Below are 25,035 nucleotides of genomic sequence, written 5' to 3' on the forward strand. Positions count from 1 at the left end.
CTCCTCCCCTCCTCTCTTTTTTTTTTTTTTTTTTTTTTTTTTTTTTTGTGAGACGGAGTCTCGCTCTGTCGCCCAGGCTGGAGTGCAGTGGCACAATCGGCTGACTGCAAGCTCTGCCTCCTGGGTTTCCGCCATTCTCCTGCCTTGGCCTCCAAGTAGCTGGGACTACAGGTGTCCGCCACCACACCCAGCTAATTTTTTGTATTTTTAGTAGAGACGGGGTTTCACCATGTTAGCCAGGATGGTCTCGATCTCCTGACCTTGTGATCCACCTACCTCAGCCTCCCAAAGTGCTGGGATTACAGGCGTGAGCCACCGCACCAAGCCCTCCTTTACTCTCTTAATAAACTTGCTTTTGCTTTGCACTGTGGACTCCCCCTGAATTGTTTCTTGAGTGAGATTCAAGAACCCTCTCTTGGGGTTTAGATCAAACCCCTTTCCTGTAACAGATTCACAGAGTTTGAATCCAGGCATGACTAAGCTCTCTGTCATACCTATACATTGACGAAAAGAACAGACCAGCTTTGAGGAGAGGATTAAGTAAGATGCTGTCTATGAGGCCTGGCCTGTGACTATCATCCGGGAAGGGGTAGCTACTATTAAACAGAGGGGCCTCTGCTGCTACTTACACACCAACACCTCTTCGGGGGAGAAAAGACGCTGCAACACGGAAAATGAGACAGAGGGAAGAGAGGCAGGCCACAGCTACAGGGTGAAAGACACATTTTTAGGGAACCCATTAATTGACTCTTTGAAGCCTGATTTTGTATTTTAAAAAATGTAACTAGGCGGGGTGTGATGGCTCATGCCTGTGATCCCAACACATCGGGAGGCCAAGGTGGGAGGATCCCTTGAGGCCAGCAATTTGAGACCAGCCTGGGCAACATAGTGAGACTCCTGTCTTTACAAAAAAAAAAAAAAAAAAAAGCAGGGCACAGTGGCATGTACCTGTAGAGTCCCAGCTACCTGGGAGGCTGGGGCCAGAGGATGGCTTGAGCCCAGGAGTTGGAGGCTGCAGTGAGCTATGATGATGTCACTGCAGTCCAGCCTGGGTGACACAGCGAGACCCCATCTTTAAGAAAAAATGGCTGGGTGTGGTGGCTCATGCCTGTAATCCCAGCACTTTGGGAGGCCAAGGCGGGCAGATCACCCGAGGTCGGGAGTTCGAGAACAGCCTGACCAATATGGAGAAATCCTGTCTCTACTAAAAATACAAAATTAGCCGGGCATGGTTGTGCATGCCTGTAATCCCAGCAACTCGGGAGGCTGAGGCAGGAGAATTGCTTGAACCCAGGAGGCAGAGGTTGCGGTGAGCCAAGATCACGCCACCGCACTCCAGCCTGGGTGAAAGAGCGAGACACCATCTCAAAAAAAAAAAAAAAAAAAAAAAAAAAAAAAAAAAAAAAAAAAAAAAAAAAAAGAAAAAATAATATTACCCAAATATGACAAGGTTAGCTAGCCTTGAGGCCACTCTCAAGAACTTCATTCAATTTCCAAACAAGTCCCAATTCCCAAGCTGTGTGATGCCTTGATGTCACACAGTGCATAGTGAGGTTTTTCTGGGGTGACAGAGGAGAGGCTCATGTCATCCCTCGGCTTGTGCAGAGCTGAACACCCCCACATTCCTTTGTTTAAACTTCTCTTTTCTTCTCCATGCTCCTCTTCCTGAGGCCGGTGGCGTCCTACCTCCTAAGCTCGTCCCTAAAATTCCCAACGCCCTCATCTCATGAAACCCCATCCTTCCAGGGCCCATTACCCCTACACAGGTCTTGAGCCACAAAAGTGCCTGACACATAAAACATAGCCTTTAGCAAAACTTAAGGGCACATTGACTATTGTGTGGGTGAGCTGGTAGGAGCAGGGAGCTTCAGTTGATACTGACGCAAAAATGAGGAAGGTTATTTACAAAATAAAATAGCCCAGGCTGGGTGCGGTGGCTCGTGCCTGTAATCCCAGCACTTTGGGAGGCTGAAGCAACTGGATCACTTGAAGTGAGGAGTTCGAGCCCAGCCTTACCAACATGGTGAAACCCCATCTCTATTAAAAATACAAAATTAGCCAGGCATGGTGGGAGAAGCCTGTAATCCCAGCTACTTGGGAGGCTGAGGCAGGAGAATCGCTTGAACCTGGGAGGCAGAGGTTTCAGTGAGCCAAGATTGTGCCATTGCACTCCAGCCTGGGCAACAAGAGTGAAACTCTGTCTCAAAATAGCCCAGTTTAGCCAGGCACAGTGGCCCACGGCTGTCATCCCAGCAACTCGAGAGGCTTAAGTGGGAGTATTGCTTGAGACCAGGAGTTTAAAACTAGCCCGAGCAAGAAAGCAAGACCCCTGTCTGTACAAAAAAACATGTAGATTAGCTGGATGTGGTGGTGCATGCCTGTAGTCCTGGCGGGTTGACTACTTGAGCCCAGGAGTTCAAGGCAGCAATGAGCTGTGATTGCATCACTGCACTCCAGCCTGGGTGACAGTGAGACTCCATCTCAAAAAAAAAGATGAGCACAGAGTAGAGGAGCAGACACAAGGTCTTGGAAACTTCTGATACAGCCTGTCCCGAGAGTCCCAGGGACAAACATGGACCTGGGCTGAGGCTTCCTTTACTGGCTTTGTGCTGTGTGGGATCTCCCAGGGTTAGAATCCTAGTCTCTCCTATTCTGCTTCTCCTAGATGACACTACCAATAAGAACAATGTTTTTTGTTTTTTTGTTTGTTTGTTTGTTTTTGAAACAGAGTTTCGCTCTTATTGCCCAGGCTGGAGTGCAGTGGTGCTATCTTGGCTCACTGCAAACTTCGCCTCCCAGGTTCAAGCGATTCTCCTTCCTCAGCCTCCCGAGTAGCTGGGATGACAGGCATGTGCCACCATGCCCAGTTAATTTTGTATTTTTAGTAGAGATGAGGTTTCTCCATGTTGGTCAGGCTGGTCTCAAATTCCCAACCTCAGGTGATCCACCAACCTCAATCTCCCAAAATGCTGGGATTACAGGCGTGAGCCACCGTGCCTGGCCAAGAACAATGTTCTTTAATGTTATTTATTTATTTATTTGAGATGGAGTCTTGCTCTGTCACCCAGGCTGGAATGCAGTGGTACGATCTTGGCTTACTGCAACAGCTTCCACTTCCTGGGTTCAAGCCATTCTCCTGCCTCAGCCTCTTGAGTAGCTGGGATTACAGGTGCCCACCACCATGCCCGGCTAACTATTATATTTTTAGTAGAGTTTCACCATGTTGGCCAGGCTGGTCTCGAACTCCTGACCTCAAGTGATCCTCTCGCATTGGCCTCCCAAAGTGCTGGGATTACAGATGTGAGCCTCCGCGCCTGGCCTGTTCTGTAATGTTTAAAGAGTACTTCACAGTTCACAATCCCATTCATAGCTCCTCAATGATTTACAGAAATTGCACCCCCTTCCATTTTGCAGATGAGAAAACTGAGGTGCAGAGTAGAAAAGGAACATTCCCTATAATGTCAAGTTTTAGTAAGGCATATAAGTTGAGGCTACGGTGAGAGGATCACTTGAGGCTGGGAGTTTGAGAGCAGCCCAGGCAACACAGTAAGATCCCATTTCTACAAATCAAATGAAATGAGGCCAGGCATGGTGCCTCACGCCTGTAATCCCACCACTTTGGGAGGCCGAGGTGGGCAGATCACTTGAGGTCAGGAGTTCGAGACCAGTCTGGACAACATGGCTAAACCCCGTCTCTACTGAAAATACAAAAATTTGCCGGGCATGGTGGCACGTGCCTACAATCCCAGCTACTTGGGAGACTGAGGCAGGAGAATCACTTGAACCTGGAAAGCATAGGTTGCAGTGAGCAGAGATCACACCACTGCACTCCAGCCTGGGTGACAGAGTGAGACTCTGTCTCAAAAACAAACAAACAAACACCTATATAAGTTCATCTAGCAATTGGCTTTGAGAACTCATGTGCAAATGACACAGCCCTTGAATGCGCTGGCTGACCTTCCCTGCTGGAGATGTAAGCTAACATGAGGTCTTCCAGCTCACTCATCCCCTTCCAACTTGATAGATACTGTTGTGGGTGTGTGCTCTCTGAGTCCTAGATTTGTTTAATGTTTTAATGCTCTTAAATTTTCATGTTTTCTTTTAACATTTATTTTTGTTTTTATTTATTTTTTGAGACAGAGCCTCGCTCTGCTGCCAAGGCTGGAGTGCGGTTGTGTGATCTCGGCTCAGTGCAACCTCCACCTCCTGGGTTCAAGAAATTCTCCTGCCTCAGCCTCCCAGTTCCAGAGTAGCTGGGATTACAGGTGTGTGCCACCATGCTTAGCTAATTTTTTGTATTTTTAGTAGAGACGGAGGTCTCACCATGTTGGCCAGGCTGGTCTCGAACTCCTGACCTCAAGTGATCCAACCGTCTCAGCCTCCCAAAATGCTGGGATTACAGATATGAACTACAGCTCCCAACCTTTTTTTTTTTTTAATTTTTAATAGAGATGGGGTCTTGCTATGTTGCCCAGGCTGGTCTGGAATTCCTGGCCTCAAGTGATCCTCCCACCTCAGCCTTCCAAAGTGCTGCTGGGATTACAGGCGTGATTCACCATACCCAGCCTTAAATTCATGTTTGCTAACTAGTTTACTCCTGATCATGTCTGGGGAGTAGGCAGGAGAAGTTTTATCCCCTTGTGAAAACAAACTGAGCCCCACAGAGCTGATCAAAGTGGACCCAGTCAGAGTCTGCTACAAAGGGACAAAGAGCATGTGGAAGTGAAACACAGCTCCACAGAAGACAGGCGTCGGGCTGACCGCCGTGGGCAGAGCAGACTGCCGGTGGCTCTTCCTCATGCCAGCACTTTCACTAATTAACTGGTCCTGTTTCCCATTAGCCAGGAGCACAATGGCCAACTGACAGATGAAAGGGCTCAGATGTGGGAAGGGGGCAAGGAATCCAGGCAAAGGGATTCTGCTCATCACTTAGCCAGGCTGCCAGGCCTGCCAGGGGCCCTGGGTGGGGGTAGTGATGATAGAAACAGAGATGAATCCGGCCTCGAGCTTTTTCCTTTGCTTCTCAGACTGCGGGGCAACAATATGAAACAGTCCATATTATGATAATTACTGACCCAGGCGCCAGGTGCGATGAGCACTTTACATGTATTAATCTTATTTATTTATTTATGAGATGGAGTCTTGCTTCGTCACCCAGGCTGCAGCCTGCCTCTGTTTCTGTTTTCCTCCTACTCTGGCCAGAGAGATGAGGGGTAAGTGGGGTAAGTTGGGAAATACTTTACCCCTCACTACCCAGCAATACAGAAAGTCTGCAAGAAGGGTTTCCCTATTTCCCACTGAGGTCTGTCTGTTCCTACAGCGCTGCCAGCCTTTACGATGACTAAGACCGGGTGTGGTGGCTCATGCCTGTAATCCTAGCACTTTGGGAGGCCGATGTGGGTCGATCGATGTGGGTCGATCACCTGAGGTCATGAGTTCGAGACCAGACTGGCCGATATGGCAAAACCCTGTCTCTACTAAAATACAGAAAATTAGCGGGCATGGTGGCGGGCACCTGTAATCCCAGCTACTCAGGAGGCTGAGGCAGGAGAATTGCTTGAACCCCCGGGGTGGAGGTTGCAGTGAGCCAAGATTACACCACTGCACTCCAGCCTGAGCGATAAGAGTGAAACTCCATCTCCAAAAAAACCCAAAAATTAGCCGGGCCATGGTGGCATGCACCTGTAATCCCAGCTACTCAGAAGGCTGAGGCAGGAGAATAGTTTGAACCCGGGAGATGGAGGTTGCAGTGACCTGAGATTATACCACTGCAGTCCAGTCTGGGCAACAGAGCAAAACCCTGTCTCAAAAATAAATAAAAAGAAAGAAAGAAAGAAAGAAAGATGACTGCAACAGGAGAATCACTCAGAAGGTCTGCTGGGATAGCAGAACAGCAAATTAATGAATATAGTTAACTCCATTTTTGTTTAAGGGACTTTTACCCATTCCTGCATGTAGGCTAAGATTTTTTAAAATTATTTTATTATTATTATTTTTTGAGACGGAGTCTCACTCTGTCCCCCAGGCTGGAGTGCAGTGGGGCGGTCTCGGCTCACTGCAACCTCTGCCTCCTGGGTTCAAGTGATTCTCCGGCCTCAGCCTCCCAAGTAGCTGGGATTACAGGCATGCACCACCACACCCAGCTAATTTTACTTCTAGCCAGAGAAACATGAGATGTTGGTGCTGGGCAGGGAAACTGAGGATGAACAAGGGGAAGGACCATCTGAGTGGATTCAGCAGCACTGCCTGAGCACACGGTGCCTGCCAGGCATGGAGCTCGGCCAGCCATGGCTGGACACTCCCAGGCACAGGCTGTGCCCACCCTCGTAATGCAGCCTCCTCCAGTGTTTGTATGGTTTTGAGTGGTTCACAGTTCGCCTCTGATCTGAGACAATATTTGCCTTGCTATAACTTGCCTGTTTGATCCAAGGCCCACCCAGAGACCCAGAGCAAACCGGTGTTCCTCCTATCCTGTGACAGGAGGCAGAAGCGTGACCTCAGCAAAGCCATACACCTTTTTTTTTTTTTTAGACAGAGTCACCCTCTGTCATTCAAGCTGGAGTGCAGTGGCACAGCTCACTGCAACCTTCGCCTCCCAGGTTCAAGTGATTCTCGTGCCTCAGCTTCCTGAGTAGCTGGGATTACAGGCCTGCGCCACCATGCCCAGCTAATTTTTGTGTATTTTATAGAGACTGAGTTTCACCATGTTGCTCAGGGTGGTCTCAAACTCCTGAGCTCAAGCAATCCTCCCACCTTGGCCTCCCAAAGTACTGGGATTACAGGTGTGAGCCACCATGCCCAGCCTTACACCCTCTTTATCCACCAAGTCATTGGTCATGGTAGCAGTGGGATTTGGTGTGTGGGCTCTTACTTCCCAGAGTGTGTGCTTACTCTGAATTTTATTTTATTTTATTCTGTTTTATTTTTTGAGATGGAATCTCACTCTGTTGACCAGGATAGAGTAAGTGGCAAGATCTTGGCTCACTGCAACCTCTGCCTTCTGGGTTCAAGCAATTCTTTTGCCTCAGCCTCCCAAGTAGCTAGGATTACAGGCATGCGCCACCATGCCCAGATAATTTTTCTATTTTTAGTAGAGACAGGGTTTCAACATGTTGGCCAGGCTGGTCTCGAACTCCTGACCTCAAGTGATCTGCCTGACTTGGCCTCCCAAAGTACTAGGATTACAGGCTTGAGCCACTGTACCCTGCCCAAATTTCATTTCTATAGGAGGGAATCATTGGGGCTTGCCTGGGGTCACTTTGTCGGCCAGAGACAATGTTGGGCTCAGGGCATATCTGAAGTCTTCCGATTTGCAGCTCAGAATCCCCTGAGCTGAGATCTGGGCTGCCTCCCCCACCCCTCCCACTGCTGAGCCAGAGGTAGGACCCAGGGTGGGTAGGAGGAGGCCGTCGGTGATGTCCAGATGTCCCTGGGCCAGGCCAACATTTCCAGTGGGCAGAGTTCATGCCCTCCTCTCCTCCTCCTTCTCTTCTTCCTCTCTACCCCCTCACCTGAGCCCCAACCAGACCAAGCCACCTGAGGGAGCACCTGGACAGGCCCCTCTAGTACCCAGCTGCTGCCTGAGCCTGCACTCCCTCTCCCCGATCTGCACACAGGTAAGCACTCACATGTGGCCCCCAGGCCGGTCCTCCCTGGTGAGCACTCCCTCCTTCTCCATCAGCATCTGCCGGAATGTCCCCACTTTCTGCCGAATCTCCTCCTCCGAATACCTGTGGGGGCACAGAGAGGGTGAAGGGGCTGGTCTCCCGAATTTGGTTCCCTCTTTCCTACCCCCCACTCAGCCCAGTTCCCCCCAACCCCTGGGTCACAAGCACACACTCCAGCTTGCAATAACCTCTCCAAGGTCACAGAGTACTGAGGAAGCTCAAGTTCATTGTACACAAGCCTGGCTGGGTGCAGTGGCTCTCGCCTGTAATCCCAGCTCTTTGGGTGTCCAAGGCAGGCAGATCACCTGAGCTCAGGAGTGCAAAACCAGCCTGGCCAACATGGCGAACCCCTATCTCTACAAAAAATACAAAAATTAGCTGGGTGGGGTGGCAGGCGCCTGTAAATCCCAGCTACTGAGGAGGCTGAGGTAGGAGAATCACTTGAACCCAGGAGGCAGAGGTTGCAGTGAACCAAGATCATGCCACTGCACACCAGCCTAGGCGACCCAGAGACTCCGTCCCAAAAAGCAAACAACAACAGCAACAAAACATTGTACACCAGCTCAATCAACCAACCAAATAACAAACAAACAGACAAAAGGAAAACTTGTTCCCAGAGGTGGGGAGAGGTGACCCCTTCGCCCCTCAGGTGAGGCTGAGCCCCTCCTCCGTACCCTCCTCCATCCCCAGGGCCGGCCTCCCTCCCACATCCAGACTGCAGTGGCTCTTTCGAGAATTTTAGGGGATGAGTGAGAATTTTGGCTTTGAGACATACACAGCCTTTTCTGCTGGCCTCCGTGACATCTGATCCTTATACAGCCATGGGCGGTCCTCAAAGCACCCCCATTTCTGCAAGAGTAAGGCTGCCAAGTGGCTTGTAGGGGGGTTGTCAGGGGTCAAGGGGTAGTTTCATTGCTTCTTTCTGCTGCTGGCTTGGGGTAGGGGATGGCTGATGTCTGGGCCTCAAATGGAAGTCCCTGACGTCTCTACTCCCCTTCTCCTCCCACTATAAGCCCAGTCTCAGTCTAGGGACCAAAGTGCGGTTATCTACTCCTCATCCCTGCTCTCACTCCTGGGGTCAGTGGTCATTCTCTCTCACTGCTTCTCCATGACAGCCGCCACCTGGCCTTCCAGTTCCTCTGGGGTCTCTCCCTCCAGCCTGTGTCCACACTGCCCCTAGAGGTCTTTGATCATGCAGCCCTGGCTCTGTGCCTGGCATATAGCAGGTGTCCAGCAGCTGTTACTAAAGGGATCCTCTGACAACCTCGAAAGGCAGGTCACATTCCCATTTCACAGATGTAGAAGCTAAGGCAAAGTGAATTGACTTGCCCAACCTCACAGAGCTGGGAAATGGCAGGTGCCTGGATTCAAAAACAGGACTGCTGTACTCTTTAGGCTCTCCTTTTCATCACTGGCCCCCGTGGCTCACCTAAGAGGCTTGACCTAGAAAAATATGAGGGCAGGGGATGCTCAGATGTGGTGGTCACACTTGAGGCCTCTTTGTCCAGTAGCCAGATGTCACCCTGGGGTCCCCAGCTTCTCCCAGCAAGATGCCCTGGGCATGGAGGGACCCTCCGTAGGCCTCTGAGTTGTTTCAACCCAACACTTCTATACACTTGTGTACACCTATACAACTTTTCTTTTCTCTCTCTCTTTTTTTTTTTTAGTTTTATTTTTTGAGGTGGCGTTTCGCTGTGTCGCCTGGGCTGGAGTGCAGTGGTGCGATCTCGGCTCACTACAACCTCCACCTCCCAGGTTCAAGTGATTCTCCTGCCTCAGCCACCCAAACAGCTGGGATTACAGGTGCCTGTCACCATGCCCAGCTAATTTTTGTATTTTTAGTAGAGACGGGGTTTCACCATGTTGGCCAGGCTGGTCATGAACTCCTGACCTCAGATGATCCGCCTAGCTCAGACTCCCAAAGTGCTGGGATTACAGGCGTGAGCCACCTTACCTGGCCACTACACAACTTTTCTTTTTTTTCTTTCTTTCTTTTTTTTTTTTTTTTTTTGTGGCAATAAGCTCTTTTTATTTTTTATTTCTTTATTTATTTTTATTATTATACTTTAAGTTCTAGGGTACATGTGCATAATGTGCAGGTTTGTTACATATGTATACTTGTGCCATGTTGGTGTGCTGCACCCCACTACACAACTTTTCTAGCCTTAGCTTCTACATCTGTGAAATGGGAACACAACCTGCCTTTCAAGGTTGTCAGAGGATTCATGGTAGTGATGCCCTTATAGCACTTTGCACAGTGCCTGGCATACAGTAGGTGCCCAACAAATGGTAACAACTAAGGCTTATTTGCCCCAGACCTTTCTCTCTGCTCTCCCTGGGCTGTAGGTCATTGTCTTGGACAGAGAACATGGTGAGGGAGGTAGGGATGATTAATGGATACCAAAAAATAGAATGAATAAGACCTACTGGCCAGGTGCAGTGACTCACGTCTGTAATCCCAGCACTTTGGGAGGTGGAGGTGGGCGGATCACCTGAGGTCAGGAGTTCAAGACCAGCCTGGCTACCATGGTGAAAACCCGTCTCTACCAAAAATATAAAAAATTAGCTGGGTGTGGTGGTGCACACCCCGTAATCCCAGCTACCCAGGAGGCTGAGGCAGGAGAATCGTTTGAACCCCGGAGGTGGAGATTGTGGTGAGCTGAGATTGCACCACCACACTCCAGCCTGGGTGACAGAGTGAGACTCCATCTAAAAAAACAATAAAACAAAAACAAAGACAAAAACAACAACAAAAAAAAAACACCTACTGTTGGATAGCCCAACAAGGTAACTACAGTGAATAATAACTTAATTGTATATTTCTGAATAACTTAAAGAATATAGTTGGATTATTTGTAACTCAAAGGATAAATGCTGGAGGGGATGGATACTTCCTTCTCCATGATGTGCTTATTTCACATTGCATTGTATCAAAACATCTCATGTACCCTATAAATATATATAACTACTATGTATATTAAATTTTTTAAAAAATTATTTAAAAACTTTTTCGGATCCAGCAAAGTTTTAAAAAATAATTTTTAAAAAATTAAAAAAGAAGACATAAAAAAAAAGACATGGTGGCAGCATGGGTCCAGCTCTCCCCACTCAGCCATCCATGAAAATGGTATGTTTTTCCGGGCGCGGTGGCTCAAGCCTGTAATCCCAGCACTTTGGGAGGCCGAGACGGGTGAATCACGAGGTCAGGAGATCGAGACCATCCTGGCTAACACGGTGAAACCCCGTCTCTACTAAAAAATACAAAAAACTAGCTGGGCGAGGTGGCGGACGCCTGTAGTCCCAGCTACTCCGGAGGCTAAGGCAGTAGAATGGCATAAACCCGGGAGGCGGAGCTTGCAGTGAGCTGAGATCCGGCCACTGCACTCAAGCCTGGGGGACAGAGCCAGACTCCGTCTCAAAAAAAAAAGAAAATGGTATGTTTTGTTTTTTCCTTTCAAAGATCCCATCTCTCTACTCCCTCCTTCCCTCTGCTCCTTCAACAAATATTTGTGGGATAGCAATTTGACAATTATCTTCAAAAGCCTTTTTAAAAAATGAACACATGCTTTGATTCATAAATTAACTTCCAGGTTTACCCTGTGGAAATAATCACGGCGAAGGTTTGACTCCTTGGATGTTTACAGTAAGATGGATGCCTCCCCCCATTTCAGGTTCAATGCTAGCGTTTGCATTTCCACAGCAACCCGTACATCCCAACTCCTGGCAGGTGGTTCAGGCTCCAGTAATTATCTGTTTGCTGGTCTGTATCCAACACTGGCCTGGAGTTTGCTGTGGGCAGGGGCCTTGTCTGGTTCCCAGGGGCAGTCCCAGCACCTGGCACCATGCCTGTCACATTGTGGCATCCAGAAATTTGTGCTAAATGAGTGACTGGTGATGGAGAGGCATGGAGAGTTTTAAGATTGGATTCTCCTTTTGAAAAGATGGCTCTGGTGAATTTGTGGCTGGAGAAGAGGGAACTGGAGGCAGATAGCTGGTGTTGTGCTACCATAGGGGTTCAGAAGGAGACAGTGAAGCCAGAGCAGGGAGAGAGGTCTTGAGGATGAAAGGGGAGAAATGGACAAAAAGCCGTCTAGGAGGGAGATGGCTTGGGGACCAATTGGTTGAGTCAGGGGGTCTGGTTGGGTAAGAAGCACCACCTACTTTTTTTTTTTGAGATGGAGTCTTGCTCTGTCGCTGAGGCTGGAGTGCAGTGGCACAACCTCGGCTCACTGCAACCTCCGCCCCCCAGGTTCAAGCAATTCTCCTCCTCAGCTTCCCCGGCAGCTGGGACTACAGGCAACCACCACCATGCCCAGCTAATTTTTGTATTTTTAGTAGAGACGGGGTTTCAACACATTGGCTAGGCTGGTCTCGAACTCCTGACCTCAAGTAATCCACCCACCTCGGCCTCCCAAAGTGCTGGGATTACAGACATGTTCCACTGTGCCCAGCCACCACCTACTTCTTAAGCAGGTGTCCCCTGACCCCCAGCTAGGGTCGGAGTCTGTGCAGGTTCAGCCTGCTGTGTTGCTCACCATGGGGAGGGATGGGTCCTGGCCTGGTAGGGGTGGGGGGCTTTTCTTCTAACCCCCTATCCCCTCATGGCTCAGGCCACCCTGCACTGATGCTACTAACCAGCTCCACCAAGTTCAGGGCCCTGGCTCCTCAGTGTCCACCTCAGTCCCTGTGTGGCCCTCAGGCTCGGGCATTCACCTGGAGGTCCCTTGTCTGGGCATGTGAGTTGGGCAGTGCAGTGCCTGGCACCCAGGAAGAAAGAGCAGTGCCCCACCTGCCCCCCAGCAGAGGCAGAGAGCAATTGCTCCCACATCACCTTCTCTTCCAGAGACTAGCTTGTCACTGTCACCAGCACAGAGACAAACATAGCACAGGCCCTTCAACACTGCTTAGTGCCTAACTTACAGGCCCCAGGGAGGGAGACAGATACTGGCATGGGACTCTGGGCCAGGTGGGTTTGGGGAGGAGATGGCCTAAGGGTGAGGCTGGGTCATTCCCCAGCTGCTTGGTGGGGGGTGGGAGGGCGGGGGGCAGCTTCAGGCCAGGGTCCAAGCCCCCTTTCCTGGGGGTCTTTGACACATGGAAGGGTAGGAAATTGGCACAAATAGGTTTCATGGAGACTGCAGCAGCACATATGCAGGGCTGGGGGTCATCCTGGAGTCAGTGGGTTGGAGGCAAGTTGATGAACTCCCACACCTCTCTGTTAGGGACGGGCTGCTGGATTGAACCAACTCAGAGGGTTGGGGAGGGTCCCTCTATGCCCCAGGGCATCTTGTTGGGAGAAGCTGGGGACCCAAGGATGACACCTGGTGATGGGTCTCAAGCGTGACCACCGCCTCTGAGTGTCCTTTCCCCTCATATCTCTTGGAGTCAATCCTCTCAGCTGAGCCACTTGGGACAGTGATGACGGAGAGACAGAGGAGCCCAACAGTCCTACTTTTGAATCCTGGCACCTCCCACTTCCCAGTTCTGTGACCTTGGGCAAGTCCATACGCTTCTCCCAGCCTTAGCTTCCACATTGGTGAAATGGGCACACGACCCACCTTTCAAGATTGTCATCTGGATATTAGTCATCTGGATATTAGTCCCCTCCCAATCTCATGTTGAAATGTGATCCTCAGTGTTGGGGGTGGGGTCTGGTGGGAGGTGTTTGGGTCATGGGGACAGATCCCTCAAGAACGGCTCAGTGCCCTCCCTGTGGTCATGAGTGAGTTTTCACTCTATTACAGGGGTCCCTAATACACCAGGTGGGGGTACCACTCTGTGGCCTATTAGGAACTGGGCCACACAGCAGGAGGTGAGCAGCAGGCAAGGGAGCAAAGCTTCACCTGTATTTACCCTGGGCCGCACAGCAGGAGGTGAGCAGCGGGCAAGGGAGCAAAGCTTCACCTGTATTTACAGCCGCTCCGCATCACTCCCATTACCGCCTGAGCTCCGCCTCCCGTCAGATCAGCGGTGGCATTAGATTCTCAGAGGAGTGGGAACCCTGTTGTGAACTACGCATGCGAGGGATGTAGGTTGCATGCTCCTTATGAGAATCTAATGCCTGATGATCTGTCACTGTCTCCCATCACCCCCAGAAGGGACTGTCTAGCTGCAGGAAAACAAGCTCAGGGCTCCCACGGACTCCACATGATGGTGAGTTGTAGAATTATTTCATTACATACTACAATCTAATAATAACAGAAATAAACTGCACAATAAATGCAATGTGCTCGAATCATCCTGAAACCATCCCCCGCACCCCCAGTCCATGGAAAATTTTCTTTTTTTTTTTTTTGAGACGGAGTTTCAATCTTGTTGCCCAGGCTGGAGTGCAATGGTACAATCTCAGCTCACCACAACCTCCATCTCCCGTGTTCAAGCGATTCTCCTGCCTCAGCATCCCAAGTGGCTGGGACTACAGGCACCCGCCACCACACCAGGCTAATTTTTGTATTTTTACTACAGACAGAGTTTCTCCATGTTGGTCAGGCTGGTCTCAAAATCCCAACCTCAGGTGATCCACCCACCTCGGCCTCCCAAAGTGCTGGGATTACAGGCGTAAGCCACCGTGCCCAAGAAAGAAAAAACTTCTTCTGCAAAACTGGTATCTAGCGCCGAAAAGGTTAGGGACTGCTGCTCTATTAGTTTAGGAAAGAGATGATTGTTTTAAGGAGTCTGGGGTATCTCTCCTCTCCCTCTTTCTCCCTCTGTTGCCATGTGACATGCTGGCTCCCCTTCTTTTCCATTATGACTAAAAGCTTCCTGAGGCCTCATCAGAAGCCAGTTGGATGCTGGCACCATGCTTCTGTACAAGCCTCTAGAACCGTGAGCCAAGTAAACTTCTTTTCTTGATAAGTTACCCAGCTTCAGGTATTCCTTTAGAGCAATGCAAAGTGGACTAACACAAACGTGATGTATTTACATCACTTTGCACAGTGCCTGGCATATAGTAGGTGCTCAATAAATGGTAGCAACTGGCCAGACACGGTGGCTCATGCCTGTAATCCCAGCACTTTGGGAGGCCAAGATGGGTGGATCACTTGAGGTCAGGAGTTTGACCCTAGCCTGGCAAACATGATGAAACCTTGTGTCTGCTAAAAATACACAAATCAGCAAGGTGTGGTGGTACACGCCTGTAGTCCCAGCTACTCGGGAGGCTGAAGCAGGAGAATCACTTGAACCCAGGAGGCAGAGGTTGCAGTGAGCTGAGATCACGCCACTGTACTCCAGCCTGGGCAACAGAGCGAGACTCCATCTCAAAAATAAATAAGTAAATAAATAGTAGCAACTGAAGCTTATCTGTCCCAGGGCAGTGGGGACAGAGTGTACAGTCATCCCAGGCTCCCTGCCCTTTTCTACATGAGACTCCTGCCAGGTCGGCATGGCACCAGCTCCGAGAATCACTTGGGCCTCGTCTCTCTCTTCTGCCTGGAGGCAAAGGCTGGGATAAGGGGAGGCTGCTACCCAAACCCCTCGCTCCCTGTGGAGGCGGCAGAGCCGGCCAGCCTAGGGCCATGCAGGAAGGCTGGCTAGCATGGCCAAAGCCTCAGACTCAAAGTCAAGGGCTTCTAGGCCGGGCATGGTGGCTCACACCTGTAATCCCAGCACTTTGGGAGGCCGAGACGGGCAGATCACTTGAGGTGTTTGAGACCAGACTGACCAACATGGTGAAACCCCGTCTCTACTAAAAATACAAAATTAGCTGGGCATGGCGGCACATGCCTCTAATCCCAGCTACTTGGGAGGATGAGGCAGGAGAATCACTTGGACCCGGGAGTTGGAGGTTGCAGTGAGCCAAGACAGTGCCATTGCACTCCAGCCTGGGTGACAGAGCAAGACTCTGTCTCCAAAAAAAAAAAAAGTCAAGGGCTTGTGTGTGGATGGGGGAAGAGTAATGGGGCAGTGATGTCTGTCCCAGGGTCCCCAGCCTCTTGGCCCAGGTGCTCCCCCAGCCAGTCTGGCTCCCTTAGTCCTCATGCCACTCCATGGGCCATAAGGGAAGGGCATGCCAAATGCATTGTGGCTTTGGGGATTCCTGGGTCACTCTCTGGGACAGGAGTGGGGTGAGGGGACACAGAATTTTAAGAGTTCCTCAGAGTGAAGAATGTTTAATTTTGTCTGTCTGTGCCCAGACCCAGTGCTTCCTAGATAATCATTTTCTGCACCAGAGCTTTGAGAGGCATGGTGGCCTTTTTATTTGTTATTTTTATATTTTTTAAAGTAGAGATGGAGTCCTGCTATGTTACACAGGCTGGTCTCAAACTCTTGGCCTCAAGCGATTCTCCCATGCCAGCCTCCCAAAGTGCTGGGATTACAGGAGTGTGCCACTATGCCCAGCTAATTATTATTTATTTATTTATTTATTTTTGAGATGGAGTTTTGCTCTTGTTGCCCAGGCTGGAGTGCAATGGCGCGATCTCAGCTCACTGCAACCTCCATCTCCTGGGTTCAAGCGATTCTCCTGCCTCAGCCTCCAGAGTAGCCAGGATTACAGGTATCCACCACCACAACTGGCTAATTGTTTTGTATTTTTAGTAGAGACAGGGTTTCACCATGTTGGCCAGGCTGGTCTCGAACTCCTAACCTCAGGTGATCCACCTGCCTCGGCCTCCCAAAGTGCTGGGATTACCGGCATGAGCCACTGCGCCCGGCAATTGTTTATTTTTTGGTAGAGGCAGGGACTTCCTATGTTGCCCAGGCCTCCTGGCCTCAAGAAAACCTCCTGTCTTGGTATCCCAAAGTACTGGGATTACAGGCATGAGTTCCTGCATTAGGCCAGACAGCGACCTTTTGCTTTGTTTTGTTTTGCTTTGTTTTTGTTTTTTGTTTTTAGACGGGGTCTTGCTCTGCCACCCAGTCTGGAGTGCAGTGGTGCAATCATAGCTCGCTGTAGCCTCGACTTCTCAGGCTTAAGTAATCCTCTCACATTAGCCTTCTGAGTAGCTGGGAACACAGGCATGTGCCACCACACCTGGCTAATTAAAAAAAATATTTTTTTGTAGATGGGGAACAGGTAGGCTCACTATGTTGCCCAGGCTGGTCTCAAACTCCTGGGCTCAAGTGATCCTCCCTCCTCAGCCTCCCAAAGTCCTGGGATTACAGGCATGAGCCAAAATGACTGGGATGGTAGCCTTTTTATTCCCATTTTACAGATGAGCAAACAGAACAGGGAGAGGGGAGGGCTCAAAGCTCCAAGCCTAGGCCGGGCACAGTGGCTCACGCCTGTAATCCCAGCACTTTGGGAGGCTGAGGCTGGCAGATCATCTGAAGTCAGTTCAAGACCAGCCTGGCCGACATGGTGAAACCCTGTTACTACTAAAAATACAAAAAATTAGCTGGGTGTGGTGGCACATGCCTGTAGTCCCAGCTACTCGGGAGGCTGAGGCAGGAGAATCACTTGAACCAGGAGGAAGAGGCTGCAACGAGTAGAGATCATGCCATTGCACTCCTGCTTGGGCAACAAGAGTGAAACTCCATCTCAAAAAAAAAAAAAAAAAAAAAACAGGTTCCAAAACTAGCTAGGAATGGAGCTGTGCTCTGTCACCTCACCCATGTCCTCACAAGAAGAGGCATGGCATCTGGGCACGGTGGCTCACCCTTGTAATCCCAGCACTTTAGGAAGCTGAGACAGGTGGCTCACTTGAGGTCAGGAGTTCAAGACCAGCATGGCCAACATGGTAAAACCCTGTCTCTACTAAAAATACAAAAATTGGTTGGGTGCGGTGGCTCACGCCTTTGATCCCAGCACTTTAGGAGGCCGAGGAGGGTGGCTCACGAGGCCAGGATTTCAAAACCAGCCTGCCCAGTATGGTGAAACTCTGTCTCTACTAAAAATATAAAAATTAGCCAGGCATGGTGGCATGCACCTGTAATCCTAGCTACTCAGGAGGCTGAGGCAGGAAAATCACTTGAACCCAGGAGGCGGAGGTTGCAGTGAGCAGAGATCGTGCCGCTGCACTCCAGCCTGGACGACAGAGTGAGATTCCATCTCAAAAAAAAGAAAAAAGAGGCATGGCAAGAAGATAAATAGGGTGGCAGGGAGGATGCCGGGGGCCGGGTGGGAGCGTCACATCAGAAAGGCTGGGGGCTCTGTCCCGCCCTGCGGTGATTGCAGACTGCAAGCCAAGGCTGTCTGGGAAGGTGACTCCAAGTACGCCATCAATCGCCAGTGGATTAGCCAGCCAGCCATCAATATTAAGGAAAAGGATTGCTTTTTAATGGGGCCAAAGAGTGTGTGTTCCTGTGACTGATGTGAATATTTGTCAAATGCCCGAGAACCCAGTAAATAAACGCAACCGAACCAGTGTTTCTAGAAATGGATATTAATGACTCGATTCGATAAAAGAGCAGGGGCGCCTGGTGTTTATTGGGCACTTTGTGGGGACTGGCTGGGGGCAGGGCAGTCCCACATGTGTCTTCAACGGAAGACTCTCAGAACCGCTCCGGAACACAGGTGCCCCTATTTTCCAGGTGAGTAAACCGTGGCTTGTCAAGGTCAAGATAGGGCCAGAAGCCTGGATTTGGGAGTCTCAGAATGCCTGTCCCTGCCATGATCAAATGCCTGCTGCAGATGGGGAGGGCAGGGGGAGGGTCACCCAAGAGCTGGATTTTTGGGGGTGGCTCCAGGATAAGGACCACCTCAAGTGAGAGCTTGGGTGGGGGAAGGGGTCCTGACTGAGCAAGTGGGGACATAGTGGGTGCTTCCCAGGGAAGCAGGGATCTTTGATGCTGGGGGTCTAACACCCAGGACAAGGCCAAATGCCATCACCGTTTGCTTGGGGAGGGGCTCAGTAAGGGAAGGTTCCTTGAAATGGTGGGGGTATTTGAAGGGGAGGGCTTTCAGGATGGGAAAGTACAGAGAAGAGGAGGGGACTTAGTGAAGGGAGAGGGGCTCAGGATGGGGATGAGTTCATCAAGGGGGTGGAGTTCTGGGAGGAGGAGGAGCAGGAAAGTGCAGGGGACACCTCGCCCGTCCCTGTCAACCCTCTTGTCCTCTGTCCACACTCCCCTCCCTCCTCAACTCCCCAGACAGAATTTGGTGGAATTTGCAGGGTTTGTTTGTTTTTGTTTTGTTTTTGAGATGGAGTCTTGCGCTGTCACCCAGGCTGGAGTGCAATGGCACGATCTTGACTCACTGCAACCTCTGCCTCCCAGGTTCAAGTGATTCTCCCGCCTCAGCCTCCTGAGTAGCTGAGACTACAGGTGCATGCCCCCATGCCCGGCTAATTTTTTGTATTTTCAGTGGAGATGGGGTTTCACTGTGTTAGCCAGGGTGATCTCTATCTCCTGACCTCATGATCCGCCTGCCTTGTCCTCCCATAGTGCTGGGATTACAGGCATGAGCCACCACACCCCACTTTTGTGTGTGTGTGTGTTATAGAGATGGGGTTTCAGCATGTTGGCCAGGCTGGTCTCGATCTCCTGACCTCAAGTGATCTGCCCACCTCGGCCTCCCAAATTGCTGGGATTACAGGCGTGAGCCACCGTATCTGGCTGGATTCACAGATTTAATTCACCACCTGAGGTTCTCACTGTAGAAGATGCTCCCCACCTCGCCCCTTCTTGCCCCTGCCCCTTGGGATCTCATTCTCTCCTCTGGTACCCACAGCTCATCAACATGTTCCCTTGCCAGCTGGAATCTCTTTTCTGTGCATCCTCAGCATCCTGCCATCCATCCATCTATCCCTCTCTGCAAGGGGCCTCCTCCCCGCTACCTGGTCCTCTGGTTGAGGTAAGCACCAGGTCCCCATTACCCCTTCTTCTCCCTACAAGCAGCCCTGCCTGGCAGCCAGCAGGACTCTTCATCCTGACTCCATCTTGGCCCCCGTCTTGGCCCTCCACCTTCCAGTTGGCCTTCAGCAACTCACTGTCTCTGCCTAAGCCTGGGGGTCTTCTTAAGCTCCTCAGAGATGGTGGCCCCTGTCTAAGGGAGCCCAGGAGGCCTGGGGTGGACAGACAAAGGTGTGACTTGGAAGGACTGCAGGACACAGGCTGTGTCTGGCCCCATGTGGCTCTTGGCTCCAGCCCCGCTGTGTAGGGAGTTTCTGATTTCTCAGCTCACTGACAGTCTGATGGGCAGCCACTGCTCCTGACTTTGACTCCTTCAGCAGCCAGCCCACTAGTTTCTTTCTTTCTTTTTTCTTTTTTGAGAGGGAATCTCGATCTGTTGCCCAGGCTGGAGTGCAGTGGCCCAATCTCGGCTCACTGCAACCTCCGCCTCCCGGGTTCAAGTGATTCTCCTGCCTCAGCTTCCCGAGTAGCTGGGATTACAGACACGCATCACTAAGCCTGGCTAATTTTTGTATTTTTAGTAGAGACAAAGTTTCACCATGTTGGCAAGGCTGGTCTCAAACTCCTGACCTCATGATCCACCCTCCTAGGCCTCCCAAAGTGCTGGGAATACAGGTGTGAGTCACCGCGCCCGGCTAAATTTTTTTTTGTATTTTTCATAGAGACGAGGTTTCACCATGTTAGCTAGGCTGGTCTCGAATTTCTGACCTCAAATAATCCGCTCGCCTCAGCCTTTCAAAGTGCTGGAATCACAGGTGTGAGCCACTAGGCCTGGCCGGTTTTTGCCATTACTTTTAATGGCAAAAACCGCGATTACTTTCGCAACAACCTAATACACAAATGAAAGATGAGCTGGACTTGCAATGGCTTCACCCCAATTGGTCTGGACTCTGGCCTCTTGTCTGGACAAGGCTCGTGGGTTCCCACGGTCGCCCGACTCTGCCCTAATAGTCCCTAGCCCCGCCCTTCTCCCCGCCCACGACGTTCGCCACGCCCACGAGCAGCATCACTCCCTCCTCCCACCCTCGCCCCGCCTATCTCCCCACTCCAGCCCCGCCCCACGGCCCGCTCACCCTTGCTCCTCCATCATCTCCTGCAGCTCCATGCACTTGAGCTCCACGCGCCGCTTGCGCTCATGGTCCAGGATCTCGCGGTGCGCGCGTTTCACCAGGCCCGGCTCTGCGGTACGCAGCTCCTCCTCCGCCCGCGGCCAGGCCCCCGAGGAGGCGCTGGGCTGCGGGAAGCCGTTCGCGGCGTCGGGTGGGGAGGGCATGCTGGCTGCCCCGTTGTTCACGGTGGAAGACATCGTGGCTGGCCCCGGAGCCGCTGGCCTGGGCCGCTGGCCCTGAGGGACAGACACAGACACGAGGCGGAATGGTCACTTCTTGGCCACCTGCTAAGCTCCTCTCTGCTCGAGTTAATCCTGGAGATTTAAGGGCCCACTCATGGCTCTAATCCGCTTCCTTTCCTGGTGCAGAGGGGGACAGACGGCTGGTTTGCACCTTTGGGTCACACCTCAGGGCACGAGTGGGTTGGAATCTGGGCTTTTTCCCATCTGTAAGGTGGGCGGATGCAGGCCAGACTGGATGGCCTCTAAAAGCCATTGGCTGGGAATCGTGTCACCTCCAGGAACTACCGAGGATAATCCTCTCTGGCTTACATGGATGCTTGGGCCAGACATCCCAGCGCCCACTTGCACACATCATTAACTCCCCAGTCATATTTCTCCTTTCGGCTCAGTTGAAACCGTTTACACACACACCAGGCCCATTGTCCTGGCTCTGTCCAGTGGGACACAGATTACATTCCGTTTGTTCCTACCTACCCGTCTGCTCCCAGGGCAGCCCTGCACAGAGGGGAAGATGGAAGCCTACTCCATTCCCACCCCAGAGGCAGATTTTAGCTCTCTGTTTGATCTGGCCAACTTCTCCAAAGCCGACATTCCAGATAAGCCGGGCTCACCCAGATTGGGCCTACAGGACTATCCCCTCCTTTGTTCTGGAAACACTGCCTCTGGCGATGTGACCAAGGCTGACACTGACTAGCTTTCCAGGCAGCCACGTCCTCCTGTAGGCTCAGGGTGGGGTGGGAGTCAACTTGGCTTGGAGCTAAGAATCTCTGACTCCATGCTAGGTCCGCCAAAGTAGAGCACACACACACACACACAAACACACACGCGCACACACACTCCAAGGACTTCTATCTTAACAGAGGGGAGGCACCTCCTGAGCTATTTCCATTTCCTTTCTCCAAGGCTCTGCTAGTTGCTAAGCAACAGGGAGGCCTCATTCCCAGGGAGAGGGGTGGGAGGGAGGGAAAGGAAGGAGGGAGGGAGGAAAAGAAGGGATTGGGCATGCCTGGACATCTTGGATCAGGCCTTCCCTGTGACACTTCTCCCCCAACACACCCTCCCCTCTCTGGCCTCAGAGTGATGGGATGGGGGTGGGAGTGTTTAGAGCTACAGAAACTGGAAGGCAGAGAAGAGAGAGGGACTGTGACAGCTACAGGAGGCTCTGAAGGGGACAGAGTGACAGCAGGCAACAATGGTGATGAAAACATAAGCTCTTCTCATATGTCCTTCCCCCTGAGTCCCAAGTGCATGGGTTCTAGGCTGCGTTTTTCCACTCCTTGCTGTGTGACCCTGAAGATGTCACTACCCCTCTCTGAGCCTCTGATTTCCACCTGTTCCTGGGAGCATCTGCCAGAGTCTTCTGGAGAGGGGAGTGCCTGGGGGCTTAGAGACCAAAGCTGTTCTTCTAACCCCTCTTTTCCACTCTCACACCTGCTAGCTTCCCACCTCTGTCCCTAGACCAGCCCTATACCCCAGTTCCACCAGGGGTTTTCCTGGGACACTCCACAAGCATCACCCACCCCATGCTGCAAGCAGAGCCCTGCTCCCCACCCACCTCAATATGGGTGACCCCTCTATCTGTTGGTCATCTGAGCCAGGAACATGTGTGGAGCTTGGATACCCCTATTGCCCTGACCCACAACAGTTCACCTGTCATCAAGTCAGGTCCCTCATCCCCTCTTCTTTGTGGAGCTTGACCCCTATTGCCCTGACCCACAACAGTTCACCTGTCATCAAGTCAGGTCCCTCATCCCCTCTTCTTTGTCCATTTTTTGAGACAGGGTCTCACTCTGTCACCCAGACTGGAGTGTAGTGGCACAGTCATAGCTCACTGCAGCCTTGAACTCCTGAGCTCAAGCGATATCCTCCCACCTCAGTTTCCCGAATAGCTGTAACTACAGGCATGTGCCACCATACCCAGCTAATTAAAACAAAATAATTTTTTTTTTTTTTTTTTTTTTTGTAGAGTCAAGGTCTTGCTATTTTGCACAGGCTGGTCTTCAACTCCTGGCTTCAAACGATCCTTCCACCTCAGCCTTCCAAAGTACTGAGATTACAGGCATGAGCCACTGCGCCCAGCCCCATCCTCTCTTCTCAACATCTCTCATATTTATCCACTTCCTCTCCTCCCCTGTTACCACCTGGACCCAAGCTCCTTCCTCCACACAGGTCCACTGCCTCACTGCGGTTGCCTGGCCTCCCTGCTCTCAGACCTTCATCCTCCACTGGCAACTTGGCAGATGGGTCCAGGAGCAAATTAGACCATGTCATGCCCTGGTTAGCAGCCTCCCATGACTCTTGTCACCTTGGCTTAAAGCCACAACATGGCCCTGCCTCCTGGTCCAGCTCTGTCTCCACCACTCCCTACCACACACATCCTCCTCCACCTCTCTTGGCTCTAGGCCCTTTCCTGGGACACTCTTCATTCTTAGTTGTCCTCAAAGTCACTGCTGATAGGCATCATCACCTTTTGGAAGCCTTTCTTTCCCCTCTGGCTGGTGTCACCCTCCCAGAGCTCTTTTTTTTATTTTTTTTTTGGAGATGGAGTCTCACTCTGTCACCCAGGCTGGAGTGCAGTGGTGCAATCTTGGCTCACTGCAACCTCCACCTCCTGGGTTCAAGTGATTCTCCCGCCTCAGCCTCCTGAGTAGCTGGAATTATAGGTGCCTGCCACCTTACCTGGCTAATTTTTGTGTTTTTAGTAGAAATGGGGTTTCACCATGTTGGCCAGGCTGGTCTTGAACTCCTGACCTCAGGTGATCTGCCCTCCCAAAGTGCTGGGATTATAGGCATGAGCCACCACTCCTGGCCTTACCTCCCAGAGCTTTTGCTTTTGTTGCTGTGGGTTCACAGGTCTGGCTCCCCCTGGGCTGAGGGCAACTTAGCTTTCAATTCCTAGCTCCAGCTAAGTGCCTAGTGCATGTGAAGCTCAATGCGCCCAGGCTGAACAAAGACAGTGACAACAGGAGGCAAGATAGAGGAATACATGGCATGGCCCTTGATACAGCCTGCAAGACCCCTTTGCATTCTGTCGAATGCTATCTTGCAACTTCATCCCATGCTGCACCCCGTCCTGCAACCAACACCCAGCCCCTTAGCCTTGGTCCTCATCCCCCAAATGCGTGCTTTTACTTCCTCCTTTGTGCCTTTGCCTATGTGTTTCTCCTCCACTGGAGTCCTGTTCTTCACCTAGGGAACTTCAACTTATCCTTCAGAGCCCAGCCCAAAAATCACCTCCTATGGGAAGTCCTCCGCTCTTCCAGCAAGGATGTGTCATTCCTTCTTTGTGCTTCCGCATCTTTTGTCCACACTTTTTAAATGCGACATTTAGATACCGAGATTCAGTTGGTTGTTTGCTTCTAACTCCTATTCTAGACTGTGAGCCCTTTTAGGGGAGGGGACCATCCTTTCATTCTGACTCATTAGAGCCTACCCCAGCACCAGGCAATGCAAGAGGCACACTGAAAGTGTGGAGAGAGTGCACGAAGGCGCCAGTGAGAGCCCTGGAAGCCATGCTGTTCTGCACATCTTCCCTCTGACCTGAGCAAGGCTCCCCAGCCTCGAACTTGGCCTGAACTCCTGGAGGGCAGAGGGTGAAAACTGGTGAGAGTCGTTCTGAATGCACTCAGATCTCCAAACCCTGAGAAATTCTAGCCTCAGTGCTAGGAGAACACCTGGCTAGCAATGCTAGGTTGCCCAGGGTAATCTTTGCAGAAATGATTGAGGAGGAAAGGAGAGCTATGTGAAGAGAGGCGTGGCAGATGCGGTCTGGATTTTCACTAGAACAGATGGTGGATTTGACCAATTTCACCTGGTGAGTTGGAGAGACACCGGGCAGGAATCTGCGGCAGGTCATTAATAGAATGACCCAAAACATTGCACACTAAGCCCATTTCCTTCCAAGTCAGGTTTGTTGGGCCAGCAGACTAGGGGGTGACTGCAGGACTGCAGGCACAGGGTCCCTCTGTGAGTCATATGACATTATATTTTACGAAATCATTGTGAGGCTGGCCTCAGTGGCTCACACCTGTAATGCCAGCGCTTTGGGAAGCCAAGGTGGGTGGATCACCTGAGGTCAGGAGTTCAAGACCAGCCTGGGCAACATGGTAAAACCCCGTCTCTACTAAAAAATACAAAAATTAGCCAGGCACGGTGGTGGGTGCCTGTAATCCCAGCTACTCAGGAGGCTGAGGCATGAGAATCACTTGAACCTGGGAGGTGGAGGTT

General features: G+C 51.2%; 1 protein-coding gene across 1 annotated transcript in view; it reads right to left on the reverse strand.

Annotated features, from left to right (window-relative positions):
• SRRM3 (serine/arginine repetitive matrix 3) overlaps positions 1 to 25,035 on the reverse strand; it is an 87,080-nt gene that overhangs the window by 31,396 nt on the left and 30,649 nt on the right. The window contains exons 2-3 of the mRNA XM_017857593.1: positions 20,531 to 20,802; positions 7,629 to 7,730 (exon numbers count right to left, since the gene is read on the reverse strand). Of these exons, the coding sequence (XP_017713082.1) occupies positions 7,629 to 7,730; positions 20,531 to 20,763 (335 nt within the window). The 5' untranslated portion in view covers positions 20,764 to 20,802. The remainder of the gene's footprint in view (positions 1 to 7,628; positions 7,731 to 20,530; positions 20,803 to 25,035) is intronic.

Source organism: Rhinopithecus bieti, unplaced genomic scaffold (assembly GCF_001698545.2).
Source record: "Rhinopithecus bieti isolate Rb0 unplaced genomic scaffold, ASM169854v2 scaffold_42772, whole genome shotgun sequence".
Classification (NCBI taxonomy): domain Eukaryota; kingdom Metazoa; phylum Chordata; class Mammalia; order Primates; family Cercopithecidae; genus Rhinopithecus; species Rhinopithecus bieti.